General features: G+C 36.7%; 1 protein-coding gene across 5 annotated transcripts in view; it reads right to left on the bottom strand.

Moving 5' to 3' along the window:
* Positions 1–1,434: 1,434 nt before the first annotated feature.
* The window catches only part of LOC145979516 (retinaldehyde-binding protein 1-like), a 78,360-nt gene continuing 58,158 nt past the window's right edge, over positions 1,435–21,636 (bottom strand). For all 5 annotated transcript variants that reach the window (XM_083112457.1, XM_083112459.1, XM_083112456.1 and 2 more), the window contains exons 6-8: positions 9,888–9,998; positions 6,276–6,423; positions 1,435–5,690 (exon numbers count right to left, since the gene is read on the bottom strand). In XM_083112457.1, the coding sequence (XP_082968583.1) occupies positions 5,659–5,690; positions 6,276–6,423; positions 9,888–9,998 (291 nt within the window). In that variant the 3' untranslated portion in view covers positions 1,435–5,658. The remainder of the gene's footprint in view (positions 5,691–6,275; positions 6,424–9,887; positions 9,999–21,636) is intronic.

Consider the following 21,636-nt stretch of genomic DNA (forward strand, 5'->3'; position numbering starts at 1 on the left):
CTTCCAATACTTAAATAGGCCACTAGAGGCAACGCAACTTACCAATAAAAAAGAATTAATGTCTTTATTAAAACGAATCATGTAGAGATAAACTCGTAATCAAGAAGTAAATTTAGGCAGTAAACGTCCACTCTAAATGAAAGACAAACACAAAACACCATACATGAATATAATAATAATAATAATAATTATTATTATTATTATTATAAGTATTATTATATATGTATATATGTGTAGTGTTTTCGGTCGTTTTAATGTGACTGCCCCCTTACAATATTTTGTTCCAGCCTTCCGTCCCCCCCCCCCCCAGTCACATTTCCCTGGCGCCGTCACTGGTTGGAAGTAAATTTATTAGGACGAGGAAAGTAACATTAGCTGTTGACAGTGTTGCACCAAAGGACGCGATATGTGCTACTGTTTGTATAAATTATAGGAAATTTAAGCAAAAAATTTTAATTGTTGAGACTTGAGAGCTGTTTCCGCCATTTGATCGTAGGAAGAGGTTTTCTGAGACAGAGTGGGATTATTTTACACATACATGAGAAAGGGTGGTTGTTTAAAGATAGAGAAGTATTTTGCAAGTTTTTTAAAAGTTCAGATAAAACGAGAATTTAACCTTATTGTTATGAAAAGAAATAACGCAGTACAGGGAAAGAATAACTCTTCACATTTCTCGCACCTGGTGGGATGCAACACACATGCACAAGAGTATTGCAGGAAGTCTATGAACAAGGATGAAAAGGAGGATGTGAAATTTGACTTAGCTGCGGGTGAATTAGTGGATTCTAATATTCTAAGGTTGATATTGTTTTCTTTTTTAAGTCCACTTGATTTACAAATAGGCTAAAACGCGAACCGACCTACATTTTAAAGTGCGATCCGATCCACTTTGTGCCTCCATTGGGTATCGAACGCGGGAACCCTTCATTACAAAACCTCGACGTTATTGCTACGCCATCGGGGAGGCACCCAATTTACACAAATGTGTTCATTCCAATAACACGTTATATGTATAATCTTATAATGATGCACGTTTGGTGCATCTAAACATATTTTTTTAACTATAGCATATCTAAAAGAATCATTGAAGTTGGGATTTTTATATCTTCAGAAGGCACGGCTCTGTAAACGTGCGATATAAAATAAATGCAGGTTTGCCTTCAATACGTGGTGGTTTTGTCACGTTTCTTCGCTTCGTAAAACATACACTTTTGCAGGAACGGCTTCTTGCATCCTCCTGGCGCCTTGCTCTAGCTAAACAAAAAATATATTTGTTTAGCATAATCGAGGGTTACTTTTTCCTGCCGAACAAGGATTTTATTGCGATCATACGGCTTTGAATGACAGTATCAATGAATATTTATGTACACTACTAATAATAATGAGCATAAAATATTAATCAGGAACTTTATTTTTCGTCAACTGGATGTAACATCCTTTTTTGTTATTCAACAAATATTCAATTCATCACCTTTTTTGACATTAAACTTCTTGCCAGGACAGCTGTTTTTATGCAAATTTTGGCGATCTTAACTACACGTAAGCTAGATATTAGCTAATATTCGTGCTGTTATATTACTATTCTTCTACAATCTTTGTAACATTTCATGCAATAACAATAATAGAATTGATTAATTTACATATTCAAGTGAATAGACCTATGAATTATATTAATGTATTAATTTAAACATTTGCTTAATTGTTGTCGTTAATGTTATTATTATCATTTTTTCTGAAACACTTGGCTCGGACACCCTCCCCCGACATATATTTCTAGATGCGTGCCTGCCGAAGGATAAATTAGATCAAGCGGTGGTGGTACCGAACTTAGAGGCTAAAGAGAAAACAAAGAAGTATGTGCGTCATAAGCTGAGCATAAGAAACAGCACAATATCACAAAGAAACACTTTTTGAAACTTATGTCGTAGAAGATGTTTAACAATATTAAGAACAATAAATGCTTTCTATTTGTAATATACTAAGTATTGAAATTTTAAATAGTTGTTTGTGTTCGTACGACACATTTAAAAACTTTTTTGTTGCTCCCGAGCGCCAAGCTTAGAATTTAAAGAAGAAATGTACATTTTCATAGTGCACGGAAGTTCGATATTCAGAAAGAAAGAAGGTCTAGTGGAAAACATTTCAAAACTTCCAAAAGGTATAGCAGTAATGAAAAGAACACTCTTGTATGGAAGCCAGAAAAACCACAAAGTAGATTTCATAAGATACCTAGCAATCAGTAACCAACAAACTGCATTTTTAATATTAATGTCCTCATTATTAACGAACCTTATTTATTCTCACCACGCAATGGGTAAAATATTTGGAGCTTTATTTTTCGTGTTTCTGCTACTTTTGACTTTTGTTGGCATGATTTCCCGGATCACTTTTACGAGACGAGACGAGACAAAACGAGACGGGACGAGACGAGACGGGACAGAACCCTTCGAGACGGGACACGAGACGGGACAAACGAATATTTTCGAGACGAGACACGAGACGAGACAGCATTTTCACGAGACGGGACGGGACAGACCAAAGTCTCGTCTCGTCTCATGGGCAACACTAGTTTTATTCCTTTCGCGTATTTCATAAATATCTATTGTGTATATGGCAACCCTGAAATTGAGGCTAACTCTACACGCAACCCACCAGCGCCTTAAGAAATTTTGGTTGCCTAGTATAAAATGTCGTTGTCCTAAAACTTTTGAAAGACACTGTACATAAGTCTTGCAAGAATATTAAAGAAAAAAAAGAAAATTGGGGAGATCGTGTTCGCTTGCGAAATTAAAGGTTGTGGGTTCAAACCTCCTCCCTTGCAAGAAAAAAATGTAAAGTAAACGGCCTTGGAATGCTTATCTACATTTCTGGGAAATTTCCGTTAATATTTATGCAATTTAAGTCCAACATTTCTGGAGAATATTTTAATCGTAGTAAACAAGATGTATCTTCTGAGATGGATTGTTTCAAACGTTCAATGTAGCATAAAATTTGTGGTTGTATCAAGGAAAATCAGACTTACATTTTAGGTTCTCAGTGATGAGCACAAACAAAGACCTTCTTATTTGTGTGTGTGTTTGTGTGTTTGTGTGTGTGTGTAATATAAGTTTGTGTTGCCTTAAGTTTACTTAATGCACAGATAGTCTAATCATGACTGCATCTACAGTTTAAACTGGAATCCGAAGCACTGTGCAATGAGCCTCCACCGGGTATTAAATCTTGATGACAACATCCCGTTTATGAACAGATATTTATGACATATATATTCTTAATGTGTGTAAACATAACTATTGACAGCTGAATGGAAATAGAGATCTTGCCTGAAATCCTGCAAACCACAGAAACATCAAGAAGAATAGCAGAAGCATTCTTCGAGCTATGGATCGCATAAATATTTACAGTGAATTAATATAATCTTGTATTACATTATTACAAGAATTCGTACTCGGTAAGTAACAAGAAGATAAAGAATGAAGAGATTTGAACCTAATATGTTTCGTTCTTGACGAAAAAATAAATAAAATGGTGACCATTTAACAAACTGGTCTACGATATTATTAACGCGAAACCCTGTAAAACAAGTTGACGTCAGTTGAAAGAACATTGTGTCGGAGTTCTGAACCATTTTTCGCCACAGATCAAGGAAAGACCGTCCGGTAATGTTCAACGTATCTCTATTGTAATTTTACCTAAAACCTAGAGAAATTTGCCTCATTGCATTGAAATGTGAGGTCAATTCTATGCAGGTGAAGGAGGACCTGCTCAGTGTTTCAAATTGAACATGAATTCCTGTATTTTCTATTTCAGAACGAAGAATCGTAAAAATATTACAACATTCGTATTTCCACTTACGATTTTTGTTTAAATGTGTATTGTGTTGCTGGCTTAGGGTTTCTAACTTCATGGAATGTGAAAGGAAGAAAAATGCATAAGAGCGTTTTCATTTAGAATGATGAACTGTTGCTAAGTTGGATACCATTTATTGGAAGTGCTACGTTGCAAAATTTACGAATTTAGGACAGATTTTTTTAGGGCCGACATATACCATCCTGAAATATTCTCTTCCCTACATGACGTTATGAGTGTTGTCTAATTCTACGGTGATGAAGAGAACATCAGTTCAATATAAACTTCGTCCATGCCCGTATGCAGCAGACATAATGCTGCACAGTGAAGCAAATATCTCTAAATCTAGATGTCTTATATTTATTTTTCTACGAAAATTTTGACTATAACTCCCGTGTCTATTATTGTTTTCCTCTTACGAGTGTATCAATAGCTTCTGTAATGTATTATTGTTTATTGTTTTTTATTTGTCAATTTTAATAATTTGCATGTGATATGCAATTACAAGACTTCCTCTTTCAGAATACTATGCGAAAAAGAACATTACTAATCCAATGTGATCGATTGACAAGTTTTAAGTCCATTTTATGCACAGGAAGGCTAATCGGGACTGGGTCTATAGTTTAAATTGGTATCCGAGCCACTTTGCCATGTGCCTCCACCTGGTATTGAACCCGGCACCCCTTGATTACAAGTCGACGACGTTACCACTAGGCCATCGGAGAGGCCCTATTCCAATGTGAAGACATATTGCTTATTCAAATTATTCAAAATAAGTGTCTTCGTTTTCTTTTTCTGGGCAGATCTTGAAACATATGGCATGTGTAAGTGCACCAATTGATGGAGATGGAGACATACTGAAAGTTTAATTTCTTAATAAGCAACGTGCTTCTGGCCTCTAGGAGAAAGCTTTTACAAGATGTCGGAATACGGCTCTGAGAAGGTGTTTTTCTTTGCTCGAATTTCATCAGTCTGTCAGTTAACGTTGTATAACGAAAAATTCCATTCACCGGTGTCCAGTTTCACTTGGAAGAGATGGGTTACCGCATAATGGAGAAAGACAGAAGCTCAAGTGAACCAGGCTAGAAAGGCTCTCGAACAGAGACCAAAGATAATCACAGAGAATTCAGCTTTCCAAACGGACAGTGTGACATATTGACATTGTTGCTTCGAGCATTAACACTTGAGGATCACATTCGAAAGCTGGACAATGGTAACTTACATGCTGATGAAATCTTGTAGAAGCTGCCTCCTAGCGGCCAAGACATTGCCTATTACGAAATGAAACTTTGAGTATGTCTCCATCAATTGATGTGGTTAGAAATGCCACATTGTTCATGATCTACCGACAAAGAGAAAATATTGAAATGCCGACAATCATTTTGAATAATGCTGCGTATCTCGCATATGAATTTGTGGTCAAGATTGTTAAGACTGCCAAAAATTTCAGTTTATTTTATCCAATTTTTATTATTTTATTTAATGGGAAATACGCAGACGGTTGGTTAGCACTGTGTGAGGTTTACTGTGTAAAACTCCCCTTGCTTCTTGGACCACTACACACCTGTGTGCAGTAAAAAATTCCCTGGCACAATTTTATTATCAACAATGATATTTATTGTAGGAATACTAACAGTAAAATACTTATGATCATATTTACAAAGTATTGAGATTCATTATAGTTAATAGTAACTATGTTCTAATACAATAAATCAATTATATATATTACAAATACGTATAAAAGGGGCCCTTGTTTTTCAAATATCACACAGTAACTGGGAACATGTACTGAAGTAAATCTTCCTGTCCGTTTCATGACTCATAGTATCCATAGCTGTGTAATTCTGAAATAGAAAATACAATTGAGTCGTTAAATTCATTGAGGAATATACACAATTGAGACATAAATTATGTGTCATTTTACTATTTGTTGCATTTCCCAGGTTCAATATCGATTAATGTTACTCTTCATACAATAAAAATGTCTTTCATGTGGAAGAAATTTTTCCTTGAAAAAATAGCCCAACTCCTTTCTCTTTTGTCATATTTTGATGTGAAGATTTCACAGGAAAAAGTAAATATCAATTATCAGCCTCAAATTTTGAGATTTCCTTTCGATGGTTCTATATTTTCTAGTATATTTTGTTGCTTTCATACTTTAATTTCCATGAAAACATTGCCAGGTCTCTATCCAACTGACAAAAACGAGATCGGTATCGAAATCAAGTTTAGCTGTGCAAAATTTTCAATGATCCTCTGTTTTCAGCTTGGCGCTTCAAGTAAACTGGGCCCATCCTCGTATGGTAATTGAAATCCAACAAATTGCACAATTTGGAAATATACATTTTTACGTATGAAAATTAAACTTATGATCATAAGAAGAAACCTAAAAAAAACAAGAAAAACAATTTATTCCGTAATTGACTCACCAGTTAATTTGCTTTCCCTTTGTGCAATGTACTCCTCTGCGTCTACAAATGCTTCTGATTCGTCCAAGAGACCACCCAAGTCCTTTGGTAAAATGGCTGGGTCGACATGCTCGTGCAAACTTGCTATGTTTCTGTAATGGAAAAATACCTGAAAGAGATAAAAGGTAGAATTTATCTCCTTGTGAAGTTCCTTGTATTTACTTCCTTTCTTTATGAAGACCCATCCTATTCCGATTAAATATTTACAAATGAACATATCGGCAGAAAATTTAAAATGTTTTAAACTCTAAGCAACGTTTGATTTAATACTACAGTGTGCGGCAGCGTTCACACCGTACTTTGTGTATGATATTACGATGATGCAGGCAATGGTGTGCGTATGGCAACAGTGTCGTTATACTGTGTATGTACTGTTCTTCACCTGTTGTTACTCTGTGTAGTGTGATGGGTTCCTTGCGTCAGACCTTTCCACAGAAAGTGATATCAAGTTATGGTGACATCCCATGACGTCACCGGATTTGTTCTCTTCAGAATACTTCTTATGGGATTTTCTTAAACAAGAAGTATTTCAAACAAGCCCTGTCACGATCTGAAAACTGCAGAGATCAGAGATGTCGTTACCAATATCCCAACAAACAGTTTAGAACGAGTAATGGAGATTGTGGAGCATGATGCGGTATTCATTTTTTAAGGGTCATATTGAAACATTAACTGATGAATGACATCCGTTTCTGTACAATTACGTAATATGGTTATTAAATAAAAATCCATTCATGAGAATACAGTTATTATTACAGAAACACGAAGCGGGGGCCTCCCCATGGCGCAGTGGTAGCGTCGTCGCCTTGTAATCAAGGGGTCCCGGGTTCGATACCCGGTGGAGGCACATAGTGGTTCGGATCCCACTTTAAACTGTAGGTCCAGTCCCGATTAGCCTTACTGTGCATAAAGTGGACTTAAAACACCAAATCAATCAATCAATAAGAAACACGAAGTAAAGTAATTATTCGATTAGATGCATTACCTTGGTTTTTCAATGGAAAACTTAGCTAAATACAAGTTGTCCAGGCTAGAGGTATACAAAAAAATATGCTTATAAAGAAAGAACTATACATTTTATGTTGTTTGGTCAATGCTCAATCGACAGAAAATCTCCCCGAGATTTGATCGTCACCATTTCAAGGTCAGCACAGAGTCGTATAGATCGCGCATGCGCACAAATGTTCAATGTGACGCGCTCTGGCAAGTCTAGCAGCGTACGCCTGACAGTCAACATGTGGACGCCACAACGTACGGTGCAGTGTGTGCTATAGTTAGCAGAATTCAAATCGGTAACAAGTGTTCAGCGCCGTGCAAGATGAGAATGCAACGTTGACCCTCCCACGAGTAAGTCCATTTATCAGTGGGACAAAATCACTTGTTGTGGAGTCTCACTTTCCCAAATTCGACAATTACACAGAACACGTGTTACTGATTTGAACTCTGCTAATCATAGCACACACTGCACCGTTAGTTGTGGTGTCCACATGTTGACTGTCAGGCGTACGCTGCTAGACTTGCAGAGCGCGTCACATTGAACATTTGTGCGCATGCGGGATCTATACGACTCGTTGCTGACCTTGAAATGGTGACGATCATATCTCGGGGAGATTTTCTATCAATTGAGGATTTACCCAACAACATACAATGTATAGTTCTTTCTTTATGAGCATATATTTTTGTATACCTCTAACCCGAATATCCTGTATAACAGGAAAGGAGAACAAGTTTCACCCTTCTTCAAATTGACGACACCTCAAATACAAAAAAAAGTTTCCCCCACCCTTACTTACTACATGATGCGCTTGGAACCCTCAGAACCTTCAATTGGCTTCAGCTAAGGAGGGAGTGATACCGTCTGGGTTGAATCGCTGTCCAGTTCATAAATTATTTGGTATTATTTTATCTGCGTAAACTTTCTGACGAAGCGTTAGGTTTAACGCAAGCAAATTTGTCCCAACTATTTTTCTTTTCGACAAGGAAAAATCAATTGTGTTATGTGAAACAAAACCAAACAATGTGGTTTTACTGCTTTTGACAACACATGGCACAGAATCCATCTATCAAACTTCCGAAAAACCTGCAATAATTTAGTTTTACAACTCAATTAAAGATCCTGTGGACACAATCAATCTTAATGGGTAATCAACAGCAGCAGAAAGACAAAATGGCCGCTCTGTGTCTGTTATGGCATGGTAAATATTGCTCAAGTGAACAGTTTTGTGATTCTACACACACACACACAAAAATGTCATCAGTAATGATGAACCACTGAATCCGAGGCAGTTTGGAATCGAACTCCACACTGATGAAGCCATGGATGACGAACAATTTTGCAATTTGTAACGTTAGTCCATGGTGAAAATATTATATGTGCATATGCCTACAGATGAAATAGAGACTAAGGAAAGAAGACAACACAAGATCTGCACCTTCTGTCCATGCAAGAAAACGAGGATGAAAGAAATGTTTTGCAGCCACTGTTTTAAAGTAATATGTAGGAATACCAAACAAATTCCGGTTTTAAATGTAACTATGGGCGATAAATCACGTTTCATTTGTTAATAATACTATAAGAAACACGTTTATGTGATTAGAAAATCTTAATTGAAAATATAATTTTTCCCACAAACAAAAGACTGTCCCTTAGCTTTAGAGTTCCTGAGTTCGATTCAGTGGTTCATCATTATTGATGACATTATTCACGTTAGTTCTCTAGGATTAAAGTATCCCGATATCATGAACCTGCTAAAGCTCGTATTTAAATTGATCCGTGAAAAATTTGTTCATGGATCGTATTTAAATTGAGCCGGAAAAAAGGTTCCTGGATCGAATTGAAATACTTTATATACACTTGCTGATTCTCTCTCCTGGACGGGAATTGAATTTATTTACAATTCCTGGAAATTAACAACCGTAGGATTGTAAAGGATCCAGAAATCCATATATTGTAATGGGTTCTATTTAGTTCCGTATCAGGACGGGGACCTTTTTTCTCGCAGAATTTAAATTCGATCCAATTTGCGCTTTGTTTAATTGAAAAAGAGGTTCATAGACCGAATTTAAACTGATCCGGAAAAAATGTTCCTGAACAGTATTTAAATTGATCTAGAAAAAAATGTTCCTGGACGATATTTAAATTGGGGCGGAAAAAGGTTCCTGGACCGAATTTAAATTCAGTCTGAAAAAAGGTTCCTCGACCGTATGTAAATTGATCTGGAAAAGAGGTTCCTGGACCGAATTGAAATACTTTAGAAATAAAAAGGTTCTTTACGGTACAGAACCCATTTACGCTTGCTGATTTTTGCTCCTGGACCGAAATTGATTATATATAAAATTTCTGGACCTTTAACAACCCTGGTTTGTAGTAAGTAATCATCTTTATTGAAGTGCGTAACTATGAAGTACCCACCCACATTACTCGCTCTAAAATCTATTATATGCTTGCCTTTTAAACCTGATTCTGCAACAGTAGTTTAATTTTCAACCATAACTATTGCTTTTAACTTACATAAAGATATTCAGTAATAATACTTGACCACCACATTAACCAAATTCCGAAGGTCTACTTACATTCTTCCCTATTTCCATATTCTTGACCATCATGTACATTATGTTAATCGGTCCCTTCAACAGAGGCGTGATGTCATAACAATGAGTGTGCTGCTGATTAAGGGGGAAAGCCTGAAAGAAGAGAATTTGCAATTTCATCGTACACAGTTGGGAAATATCTCAAATATATGATTTGATTTTTTTAGTTTATATTACGTCGTTTTTCTGCCACTTTTGGCTGTTCGCGAAGATCAGGATGGATGAATGGACAATCACAAACATAGAGTATATGGACGACACAACACGAGTCTGTGTGTGGCAGGTCCTGCGGCAAATAATCGAAAAAGGGAAACCAGCGATATCTTTACTTCCAGATATGCATTCAATTCACATTGCACTATATTTGTGAGCAATCAAAGAAATAAATCACAAAAACATAATTACATTTGATCAACCAATATTTCTGAAAGCACTCTGTATCGTAGCGAATGAGAACTCAGATAGTCCTCTGGAGCAACCCATATTTAGGCTGTTCTTCATATCAAAATGAGTGTCCTGGGATGTTTTGCTTATCTAATGGAAGATTCAGGGCTTCAACAAATCCTTGAGATCATTTACAATTTACAAAGGTAATACTGTTAAACCTATGATAGCCTATGATCACCGGAAAATACCCTCACTTCCAAGCAGTACACCTTGGACTGAGTTTCAAAGACTAGTGAGGCTCCGGTGTCTGGACTCTCAGCCTTTGTGCGGCTCGTGTTGTCTTCCATATTGTCCCTTCATCCATCTCAACATATCATAATCAGTCCTCGTCTTCGCGATTACCCAAAAGTGGCAGACAAACGGCATAATATAAACTAAAACAAATCAAATCAATCAGAAAAAGCCATAGCCAGAGGTGCAAGTGGATATTTCATAGTTTATGCAACTCTTCACGCTACTTGAAGAAAAGTGCATTGGAAATGAACAGATCTTTGAGATGCGTTCAATAACCGTTGGCCTGCTCAATTCAGAAGTAGACGTTTATGTAAGCTCAAGTTCTGAGGTGATGAAAAAGTTTTGTCTACTCAACTCTGAAAGATAACAGTTTACTGCTGCTCTGTGGCTGCAAAACATTAGAATGCGCGATATTCCTCTGAATTTCATAAAGTCAAGCGTATTGGGAAGTGGAGTTTTAATCTTCAATCACTTACGCCATATGTTCTCCTTTTGCTGCATCAGGGGCAACACCTGTGCTACAAGTGCACGTCTGTATGTAGACGAAATAATGAAATTTAACATGGTAGCACCAGGTATCTCTGAAGAATTCTACAATTGACTCGAGGAAAAAGTGGCCGGTTTAGAACCGTATTTTACAGTATCATATTAGTTCAATGTATTGACAGTGACGGCGATTATAGTGCAGGAGGCCTTAGAAAGATCGCTTCGCTGGCTTACAACAGCCGACAATATGGGGGTGTGTCTGCGAGAACCAATCAGGTCCGCGAATGAGCGAGCCCGGTTGCCACAGCTTGCTCGCTGCACCCTTCGGGAAGGGTGTGACCTCTGCCTCTTGTTTGTTCGGCTTGTTTGTTCGGCTGAGGAGAAGACGACACGAGAGTATCGGCAACAGTGTGCGAGCGACGTCTGCTGTTAGCTCTTTCTAACGCCTCCTGCACTATAGGGTGATGGGGAACAGTTCCTTCCACTATACACACTTTTTGTTCCCTCACTATGGTCTCTTCGTGCAAAGCCTTTTCTACCAGTGGAATTGAATCAAAATCATCTCCCCGAATTTCATTTTCAATACGATTCTATCTCATTGCAGTAAGTACAAAGAAACTGCTCTTGCCCCTCCCGACCCCTCGCTCAGTTAAGACACCGAATCGCCGCTACTGTGTGCATAAACAACAAAAAGAACGTGATACAAACGCAAGTGAACGAAACACTTAAGAAAAAAAATATAATCGTTCTCATCAATATCATAAGACAGCGAACACGTAAATTTAGGGAAACACACGACTCTGCATTAAACTACATATCTCCTCAACCCTTGACTCTAAGGACACGAAACAAAAACCAATCTCTAGAGGAAATCATAACCTATGAATTTTGACCAGTGACCTTAGAACGTAAATTACATACATAGCAAGAAATTTACATATTTACTGTTATTTGTGTCGGTAAACAACTTATAGGTTAATTCTAAAAATTAAAGAAAATATTTTTTCCTTTCTAATTCAATTACGATTTATGTTATCTCTATTAAACAAAAACCATAATTGAGGAAATGTTCTGCTCTCTCATTTTGGTTATCTTCACTTTTTGTGTATAATGCACAGTTTCCGATATATTATATATTTTTTGTTAATTTTTAAGGTGAATTTTTGCCGCCATTTTCCAAGATGGCATATTTTCCCCAAACATTTGGATGGTGGATTTTTAATATATTATTTACTATACCATTCCATTTAAATCTTTCATCTCGCCCATCCTTGAATACTGTTCCCCAATTTGGGCAATGGCCTCAAAAACCAATCTCACCAGAATAGATTCTGTTCTCAGTTTCTTTCTTGCAATTGTTCGCCATAGAATACCTTCCTTTCGACATGTATCCAAATCAGACACCATGGCTGCTCTGAATATTCACACTCCATCCTTTCGTCGTGATCTAGCTGACATGAAATTTTTATACAAAATAATAAATGGCAAAATCAGAACAGATCTCCTAATCAGTGAATTCTCACTTAGGGTACCCCAAAAGCTAACGCGCAACCTGCAACTCTTCCACAACCCAACCACTAGGCTATCCCTTCTACAACGCTCCTTGTTTTACAAGCTCCCAGAAATCTACAACAAACTTCCCCTGAATGTAGATATATTCCTTCCAGAACGTAACTTTTGTATATTACTGACGAAGAACATGTAAATCTATCCCATCTTGTTATTGTTTTTTATCTTTTGTTATTATTTGTTTCTACTTTATGTTGTTTCAGTGTAAAATGGCCAAATAAGACTGTATCTGAAACTCTGAGTAAATAAATAAATAAACAATCTCGTACAAAAGAAAACATTTGTGTTGCAATTATTTCCGGGGTAGACCTTTTTTATCCTGTTCGTTTCCTCTAGTAGAATAGCCCATGCAACTGGCTTTCTCGGCTGGATTCTGTTGAACAGCCAATCAGAGCGAAGTTTGCTCATGTGAAGATAGTCTGTGAGTTTGCCAAGGGAAAGTCTTTATCTGTGTTGTTTGTTTTTGTTCGCTTCTCGATAAAAGAAAAGGTAAAGTGCTCCCCTGTGCATAGCACCACGCCATGAAGGCGTATAGGGGGTGTGGGGGTAACGCCCCACACTTTCTTGATCCGATCGTGAGTGGGGGTGATGTGATCAACCCCTGACCGCCTTTACCCCCCAGGGTTTCCAACAGGTACCCATGTTATTCGACGCTGGATGGTCGCCAGGGCCGCTTCCACCGTTAGAAAAGTTCCCGGATTTGAACCGGCCGGGGATCGAACCCGGGACCTTGAGCATAGTAATCAGACGCGTTACCGACTGAGCCACCGTGGCCATCAAGATAAAAGAAAAGGTAACAGAGATAATGTGCATTCGTGTTCAGTTCATTAATATTTAGGTATTTATGCAAAGCGATGAGATTTGTACGTTACAAATATCATCAGACGATAATGAAATCCTTTATTATTACAAGGGTATTAAATGTTTGACATATTTAGTTTAATAGAATATTTTTTTAATGAATGAATCCTGCGAATTTCACGTATTAATATGCATACCGGAGTTCATTAAAAAGCTTGATCAGTGCACATTAATTCCCATATTTTCCCACACTTTTATTTTTCTAATTCTTAAGAACAGCTAGATTGTCTGCTCTGCAATGTAACTGTACGTTAACAAGTTTCGTGTGAGGCGAAAACTATCAGACGGGTAGCCAGTCTAGCGCCAAGTAGGACATTCCTACTGGAATTGATTGATTTAGTTGGTGGTTTAAGACCACTTCATGCACAGTAAAGCAAATCAGGATTGGACCTACAGTTCAAATTGGGATCCGAACCACCAGGTTCCACCAGGAATCGAACCTAGGACCCCTTGATAGAAAGGCGCTACCACAAACCCTTCAGGGAAGCTTGTATACCTACTGGAAATAAAGTTCCGTCTGATTCGGCTTAATATTTAGGTTTTTATGCAAAGCGATAAGATTTGTTCGTGCAAATGTGATTAGCCGATTACAACATTCCTTATTATTACACGAGGACGACAACCAAAGAACTAATCCTTACATAATTACATAACATACAATTAGATACTCCCATCGACATACAACGCATACCATTCTGTTTTATGAGCATCTCGCCCTACATGCATGCTACCAGTTACTAAGGAATGAAAACACCGCACCATTTGTAAAACCAACGGCGCTCTCAAGGGGGGTTGTTACAGAAAATGTTATTATTATTATTGCTATTTTACTGATATTATTGTTTTTATTATTATTATTACATTACTATTTATACTACTATTAATTATGTTCTTTTTTAAATTACATACATTTGTAATTTCCATATTCTGTATATCTATATGCAATTTGCATAACTGTATATTAAAGGTTTTGGCGTAGGGATGTGACGACCTCATCACCCAGTGGCTTGTTCACTGCAGTTAGTCAACCAACAGAGTGAAATGGTCAACGTTTTGCTCTGTTGGGATTTACAGAGCTGTCCTGTCATGGCTCTATGAGCGTCCCACATTTGGCAGAAGTGGGGTATGGTTGGTGGACTACTATGTGATCCTCCCAGCTAGATCCAAGGGATCCGCTGACCAACAACAGGTGCGGTTCATTTTGGGGGTTAGGCGTAGAGCTGACAACTCTGCACTGTAAAAAGACATGTCAAGAAACAGAAATATGAGGCCATGGATGTTTGCAAGGTAAAATTTTCCGGAGGTAAAATAATCCCCCATTCGGATCTCCGGGTGAGGACTACTTTGGGAGGTCCCTGGACTAAGGATGAGATCTACATTAGGAATACGGATATTAAATTAGGCACCTGGAATGTTCTGAGCCATTACCGGTGTGGGGCATTTCAGTGTACAGTTAATGAGATAGTTAAGCATAAATTAGATGTAGCTGTCCAGGAAGTTAGGTGGCCAGAAAAAGGGAATTTTAAACTAAAAAGTATACTTTCCTGTATGGTGGTACTGAAAATCATAATTTTGGAACAGGCTTCTTCATAAATAATAGAATTATCTCGGCTCTTAAAACAGTAGAATTTATTAATGATAGGATATCATATGCAGTTTTACGGGGTAGGTGGGGTAATTTTTTTTAATAAACATACATGCACCAACGGAAGATAAAGATGATAATATTAAAGATGATTTTTATGCAGAGTTAGAGCAGGTCTTTCAAAAATTTTCCCAGTATGATATGTGACTGTAATACACAGATTGGTAAAGAAGAGACATTTAAATCCACTATTGGTAAAGAAAGTGTTCATAAATTAAGTAATGATAATGGTATAAGATTGATTACTTTTGCAACCTCAAAGAATTTAATTGCGAAAAGTACTACTTTTAAACATAAAGATATCCATAAATATACCTGGTCTTCTTCAGATGGTAAAACTCATAATCAGATAAATCATATTCTCATTGATAAGAGAAGGCATACTAGTATAATTGATGTTCGTTTACATAGAGGTGCTGCCAAGGGACCCGGGTTTGAATCCCGCTCGGGCTAGGTTGTTTGTTAATGTCTGTTCATCAATTTCATCACTCAACCCCATCTTCTCAAATTAGTTAAGAGGCGCAAAACACGAAGTAAAATAAACTAAATCAATCAATCAACATAGATGTGCTGACTGTGCCAGTGACCATTATTTAGTAATTGCTAAATTAATAGAAAGAGTCGCTGTGATTAATCATAAGCAACAAAATCTAAAAGTACTAAAATTTAATACAGGAAAATTTGCTGATGAAAGAATTAAGAAAGATTACCAAATTAAACTGTCAAATAGATTTGATGTTTTGCAGGATTTAAATGATGATGAAAATATAAATGAAACAGACGTAAATAAGAATTGGGAGCACATACGTAATGCACTAAAATTAGCAGCTAAAGAAAGTATAGGATACCATAAACCGAGAAAAAGTAAGTCATGGTTCGCTAACGAATGTCATAATCTAATAGAAATAAGAAATCAGGCTAGACTTAGGTGGTTAAATAACTCTGATGATACAAATCTAAACAATTATAATAGAATAAAGCGAGAAGTTAACCGCACGTTAAGAAGTAAAAAAAGAGATTACTTGAAAAGCAAAATTAACGAAATTGAAACAAACAGCAAAAATAAAAATATCAGAGATTTATATAAAGGTGCTAATGAATTTAGAAAGGTTTAATACTAGCTAAGTTAATTAAATATTGTGGAAAATCGTTGATATGTCAAATTCATAAATTAATTTGTTTAATATGGAATAAAGTAGAAATCTCTTAACAATGGAAAGTATCCATAATTGTTCCTGTGTTTAAAAAAAGTGATAAAATGAACTGCAATAATTACCGTGGAAATTATCTACACTCAACAACATATAAAATATTATCTAACATTATTTAAAAAAGACTAACCCCATATGCTAATGAAATTATAGGTGATTATCATGTGGATTTAAACATAACAGATCAACTACAGATCAATTTTTTCTCATCAGACAGACACTTGAGAAAAATTGGGAATATAATCAAAGTGTCCATCAGCAATTCATTGATTTTAAAAAAGCATAAGAATCAGTCAAAAGATATAAATTATATAATATATTAGTCGAGTTTGGAATACATAAGAAGCTTGTTAATATGATAAAAGTATACACCAGTGAAACAAAGAAAAATTCGGTTGGCTATTAATGTGTCTGACAAATTTACAATTTATGATTGGTTAATTTTGCCTTAGAATATGCTGTTAGGAAGGTAAAAGAAACTAACAAAAAACTAAAATTAAACGGCGTGACTCTGTTGTTAGCATATGCAGATGATGTAGACTTATTAGGGGATGATATAAATACAATTAGGAATAATGCTAAAATATATTTGAAAGCAGCTAAAGAGATGGGTTTGGAAGTTTTGAATTTGAATTTGAATTTCAAATTTTGGGTGCGTCAGCACTAAGGCCATTTTGCACCCGTCACATTATACGGGGTCCAGCCCCTTATCGTTACAAATAACAACTCTAACGTTGCAGAACTGAAATCATAAAATATTAAAATCTTCTGACTTTCGTTAAAAGCGGAGGCTGTAAAGGGGCACTCAGCACACATAGGGACAAAAGAAAAGGACAATACAAACAAAATTATGCTGGGCATGGGGCCAGTCGCCAGAGCCTCGTTAGTCTTCAGTCCAGGGTGTACTATCGTGCAAGTGAGTTTGACATTTGGATGTACTACGTGGAAGGTCACCCCTTACACCCCAGGTTTGGAAGTTAGCAAAGAGAAAACTAAATATATGCTTACAGGCCGAAACCAAGTGTTGGGTAATAATCAAAATCTAATTATTGATAACAAATCGTTTGAACCAGTTTCCAAATGCAAGTACTTAGGAGTAATACAAACAAATAAAAATTATATGAAAGAGGAAATATAAAGCAGGCTTAATTCAGGAAATACATGTTACTTTTCTATTCGTAAATTTCTCGTTCAATATCTAAGAAACTATAAGTTAAAATATACAAAACAGTAATTTTGCCTGTATTATTATATGAATGCGAAACTTTCTCCGTTACATTGAAAGAGGAACATAAATTGAGAGTATTTGAAAATAAGATCTTTAGGAAAATATTTGGAACTAAATGGGACGAGGAGACAGGTGAGTGGAGAAGGTTACTTAATTTAGAACTACATAATTTGTATTCATGTCCAGATATTATTAGAAGTATTAAATCAAGAAGACTTAGGTGGGCAGGCCATGTGGTACGAATGGGAGAGGAAAGAGGAATTTACAGGATTGTTGTTGGGAAACCTGATGGTAAGAGACCTGTAGGAAGGCCAAGACGAAGATGAAGCGATAACGTTGAGATGGGCCTGAAGGAAATCGGTAGGGATGGAAAGGATTATATAGATATTGCTCAGGATAGGGACAGATGGAAGGCCTGTATTGCTGCAGCCATCAATCTTCGCGTTTGGCTAGAGAGTTAATTAGTTAGTATATTAACCATTTATTCATGTAGGACAAAAAGCTGTTTTTTATAGTTAGATTATCAGTATAAAACAGACTAAGCTTAAACGTCACCCTATTTCAAATAATAATCATAATAGTTGCTGTAACGTTCGGTGTAAGTCACAGAAAAACAATATACGTTTTTGTTATAAAATATGTCTACAATTTCACCATTCGAATTACACTAACTCTTTCCAGAAAAATCTCAAGGAGGGCAAGTGCCCACCCTGCGGGCGCCCGTGTGTAAAACCGTTACACAATGAATTAAATAGACGAATGGAGCGACTCCAAACCACAATCGGCCACGGATATGGGGAAATGTCACAGCTAACCACCACTCGAGTGCCGGACAATCAATCTGGTGTAAAGTAGTCCACCATGTAAGAGGGACAGCGGACAGATGCCGCCAATAAGGAATCAGTGACTCACCCAACTGCTTCTCCTGTAAAGTGCCTGACTCTTTAGCTCATGGCTTAACACAGTGTTGAAACTTCTCTACTGCATGGGTCAAACTGAGAACAATGTTAAGCCGCAAGTACAGCACATTAATAGCTAAGTTTGTGTGTTCAGAATTCAACTTCTTTCCTCCCACGAAACAGTTTAATTTGGTAATATTTCTTAATTCTTTTATCAGCAAATTTTCCTGTATTAAATTATAGAACTTTTAGACTTTGTTGCTTATGATTAATCACAGCGACTCTTTCTCTTAATTTAGCAATTACTAAATAATGGTCACTGGCACAGTCAGCACCTCTATGTTGATTGATTGATTTAGTTTATTTTACTTCGTGTTTTGTGCCTCTTGGCTAATTTGCGAAGATGGGGATGAGTGATGAAATTGATGAACAGACATTCGCAAACAACCAAGCCCGAGCGGGATTCGAACCCGGGACCCTTGGCAGCACCTCTATGTAAACGAACGTCAATCATACTAGTATGCTTTCTCTTATCAATGAGAATATGATCTATCTGATTATGAGTTTACCATTTAGAATTTGCGAAATGTCAGGAGTTTTCTGAGTATTTTCCAGAGAAATTCCGAAACTATCAGGAAATTGCAGACATTTGGTCTGTAATCCCATCTGGTGTGTGGAATTAATATCTTTCCTATCCATATGCCCTCATATACACATCTAATTTAGAACAAAATAAATCCGAATAAATTTTTACGGGCTATTCTGCGCATGGGCGTATTTAAGGGAGGGGTACAACGGGTCCAACACCCACCCTCCCTTGCTTGCTTCAGTAAAATTGCCAGATTACCTGTTCTATCCGCTATGCGCAGTGACTAGCCCATAAAAATTTATTCGGACTTATTTTAATTTTAACCCCGACCCTGTGGCCGAGTGGTTAGCCCATCGCGCTGCGACGCCAAGGGTCCCGGGTTCGAATCCCGGTCGGGCTTGGTTGTTTGTGAATGTCCATTCATCAATTTCATCATTTCATCATTTCATCATTCATCCCCATCTTCGCAAATTAGCCAAGAGGCACAAAACGCGAAGTAAAATAAACTAAATCAATCAATCAATCAATTATTTTGTTCTAAATTGGAGGTGTATATGAGGGCATATGGATAGGAAAGATTAATTCCACACACCAGATGGGATTACAAACCAAATGTCTACAATTTTCTGATAGTTTCGGAATTTCTCTGGAAAACACTCAGAAAACTCCTGACATTAAGCAAATTCTAGAATGCTACAGGGTTTTTTCTACCCAAAGCAGCTACATGTGAACTTATAGCGCGAATATTAACATTTCATTATTAGTTCCTGATATGGTGTGCTACCATTCAAGAATTAAGTATTCCTCAGGTTCTAATTTTTTGACAATTTGAAATTTCCCAACTGTTTGATAATCCCGAGAGTCGATAAATCATTTGCCAAAGTCTAGATCGGAAGGGGAAACTTTGTTTCCGATTTGTCCCTATTGGAGATTGTAACTGAATCTGGGTTAGCTTCAGCTATTAGTACTTTTACTCTCTCCGAGTTGTGTGGGTGTGGATTTAGAAAACAGTTGTTGGTGAAGGATAAGACGGTGCTGAGGTAATGAGTGTTAGCATTAAGGGGGTGAGAAAGATAATTTAAGAGAAGTAACCAAAAGCAGTTTTTGTACATTGTTCAGCACATATTTTGACTCTAGCTGTTGCCCATTATTGTGAAATTTCTGCGATATTGAGACTGTCAAGTCAGGTATATTATTTTCCCTCAAGGAATTAATTTCAAAGAATGCAATGCAAGAAAGTCAGGAAAATTCTGCAACATTCTCAAGTTGTTTGACACAAGATGGACAGAAAAGTATCAATACTAAGTAGGGTAACCTGTGAAATTGTATTCACCATAGTAGAAACTGTACAGCTTACCAATTCAAGATAAACATTTCAGCAAGCTATTTAGTTTCTTCAGTGCGTAACCTGTGAGGAATTTCAAATATCTCCACCTGTTCTAACCAAATTGTTTTCATGCAGTGCAACATTATTTTGAGCATCTCATAAGGTGGATTGATCAGCATTGTGAAAATTTCAGTATTCTAATAGAGACATTAAGAAAACTAAGAAAAAGTTCAGAGAACTTTAGTGAAATGTATTACAACGTAGAGACTATGATGAAGAAATGAAGAGACCTAGAACACCCAGTTGTCAAATAGGAGGAACAATGCACCAGCTGAGAACACAAAATAACATTACAAGGCAAACCTCTGTTGTCCATTTTTATAGTAGAATTTAACTCACTTTTCTCTGAACACAGTCAACACATTACAAAATTGCAACAACTTATTCCAAAAATGTGAAATGCCTATTGCTCATTCATTGAAACAGTGTGTCAAAATGTTGGTTGATATTGATTACATTTTGAAATCTGAATGAAAAATGTGTTAAACAATAATTGAATAGACATGTCCAGAGAAAATTGTGACAAGCTCTTTTACTCAAATATGCACAAATTGTTCGTGATCTTGGCTACACTGCCAGTTTCAACTTCAACACCCGAGAGGATGTGTTCAACATTAAAGAGGTTGAAATAATGTCCTCGCAATTCAACGGAAGATTATCGACTAATGGACACTTCACTGTTAATTGTATATACGAATATTGTTGGCCGATGATATTTTCAATTTTGTAGCAAGGAGGAAAATACTATTTCTAATATTGTTACCCTTTCTTAAAGTGTAGCTGGGAATAGATTTTTCAAAATAATTTTCTGCTCATTTTATGTAAAGAAGTTAGACGTTCGTAGATAGAATTAATTTAATAGATTTGTGGCCTTTCATGTGGGGGCAGATTTGATTTTGATTGCCAGATCATAACTAGGGGTGGTATAAGTGGTATACGATTTTCAGGGACAATCCCGGAATGGTATAATGTGTCCCGGTGACCCGAATTGTTTCTTCGGGATGCAAAAATGTCCTGGAATCAGGTGAGAAAGAAGAAATGATTCAGACTATACTTTCCTGAACTTTATTTATATTTAAAATGCGTGTACGTAATTCTAAAATGGTCATTTTACAAAAAATCTAACTATATTGAACCGCTCCCTCTCCATAATACAAGAGTTAACGAGTTACAAG

The sequence above is a fragment of the Lepisma saccharinum genome, chromosome 26, assembly GCF_977018435.1.
Source record: "Lepisma saccharinum chromosome 26, izLepSacc3.1, whole genome shotgun sequence".
In the NCBI taxonomy this organism is placed as follows: Eukaryota; Metazoa; Arthropoda; class Insecta; order Zygentoma; family Lepismatidae; genus Lepisma; species Lepisma saccharinum.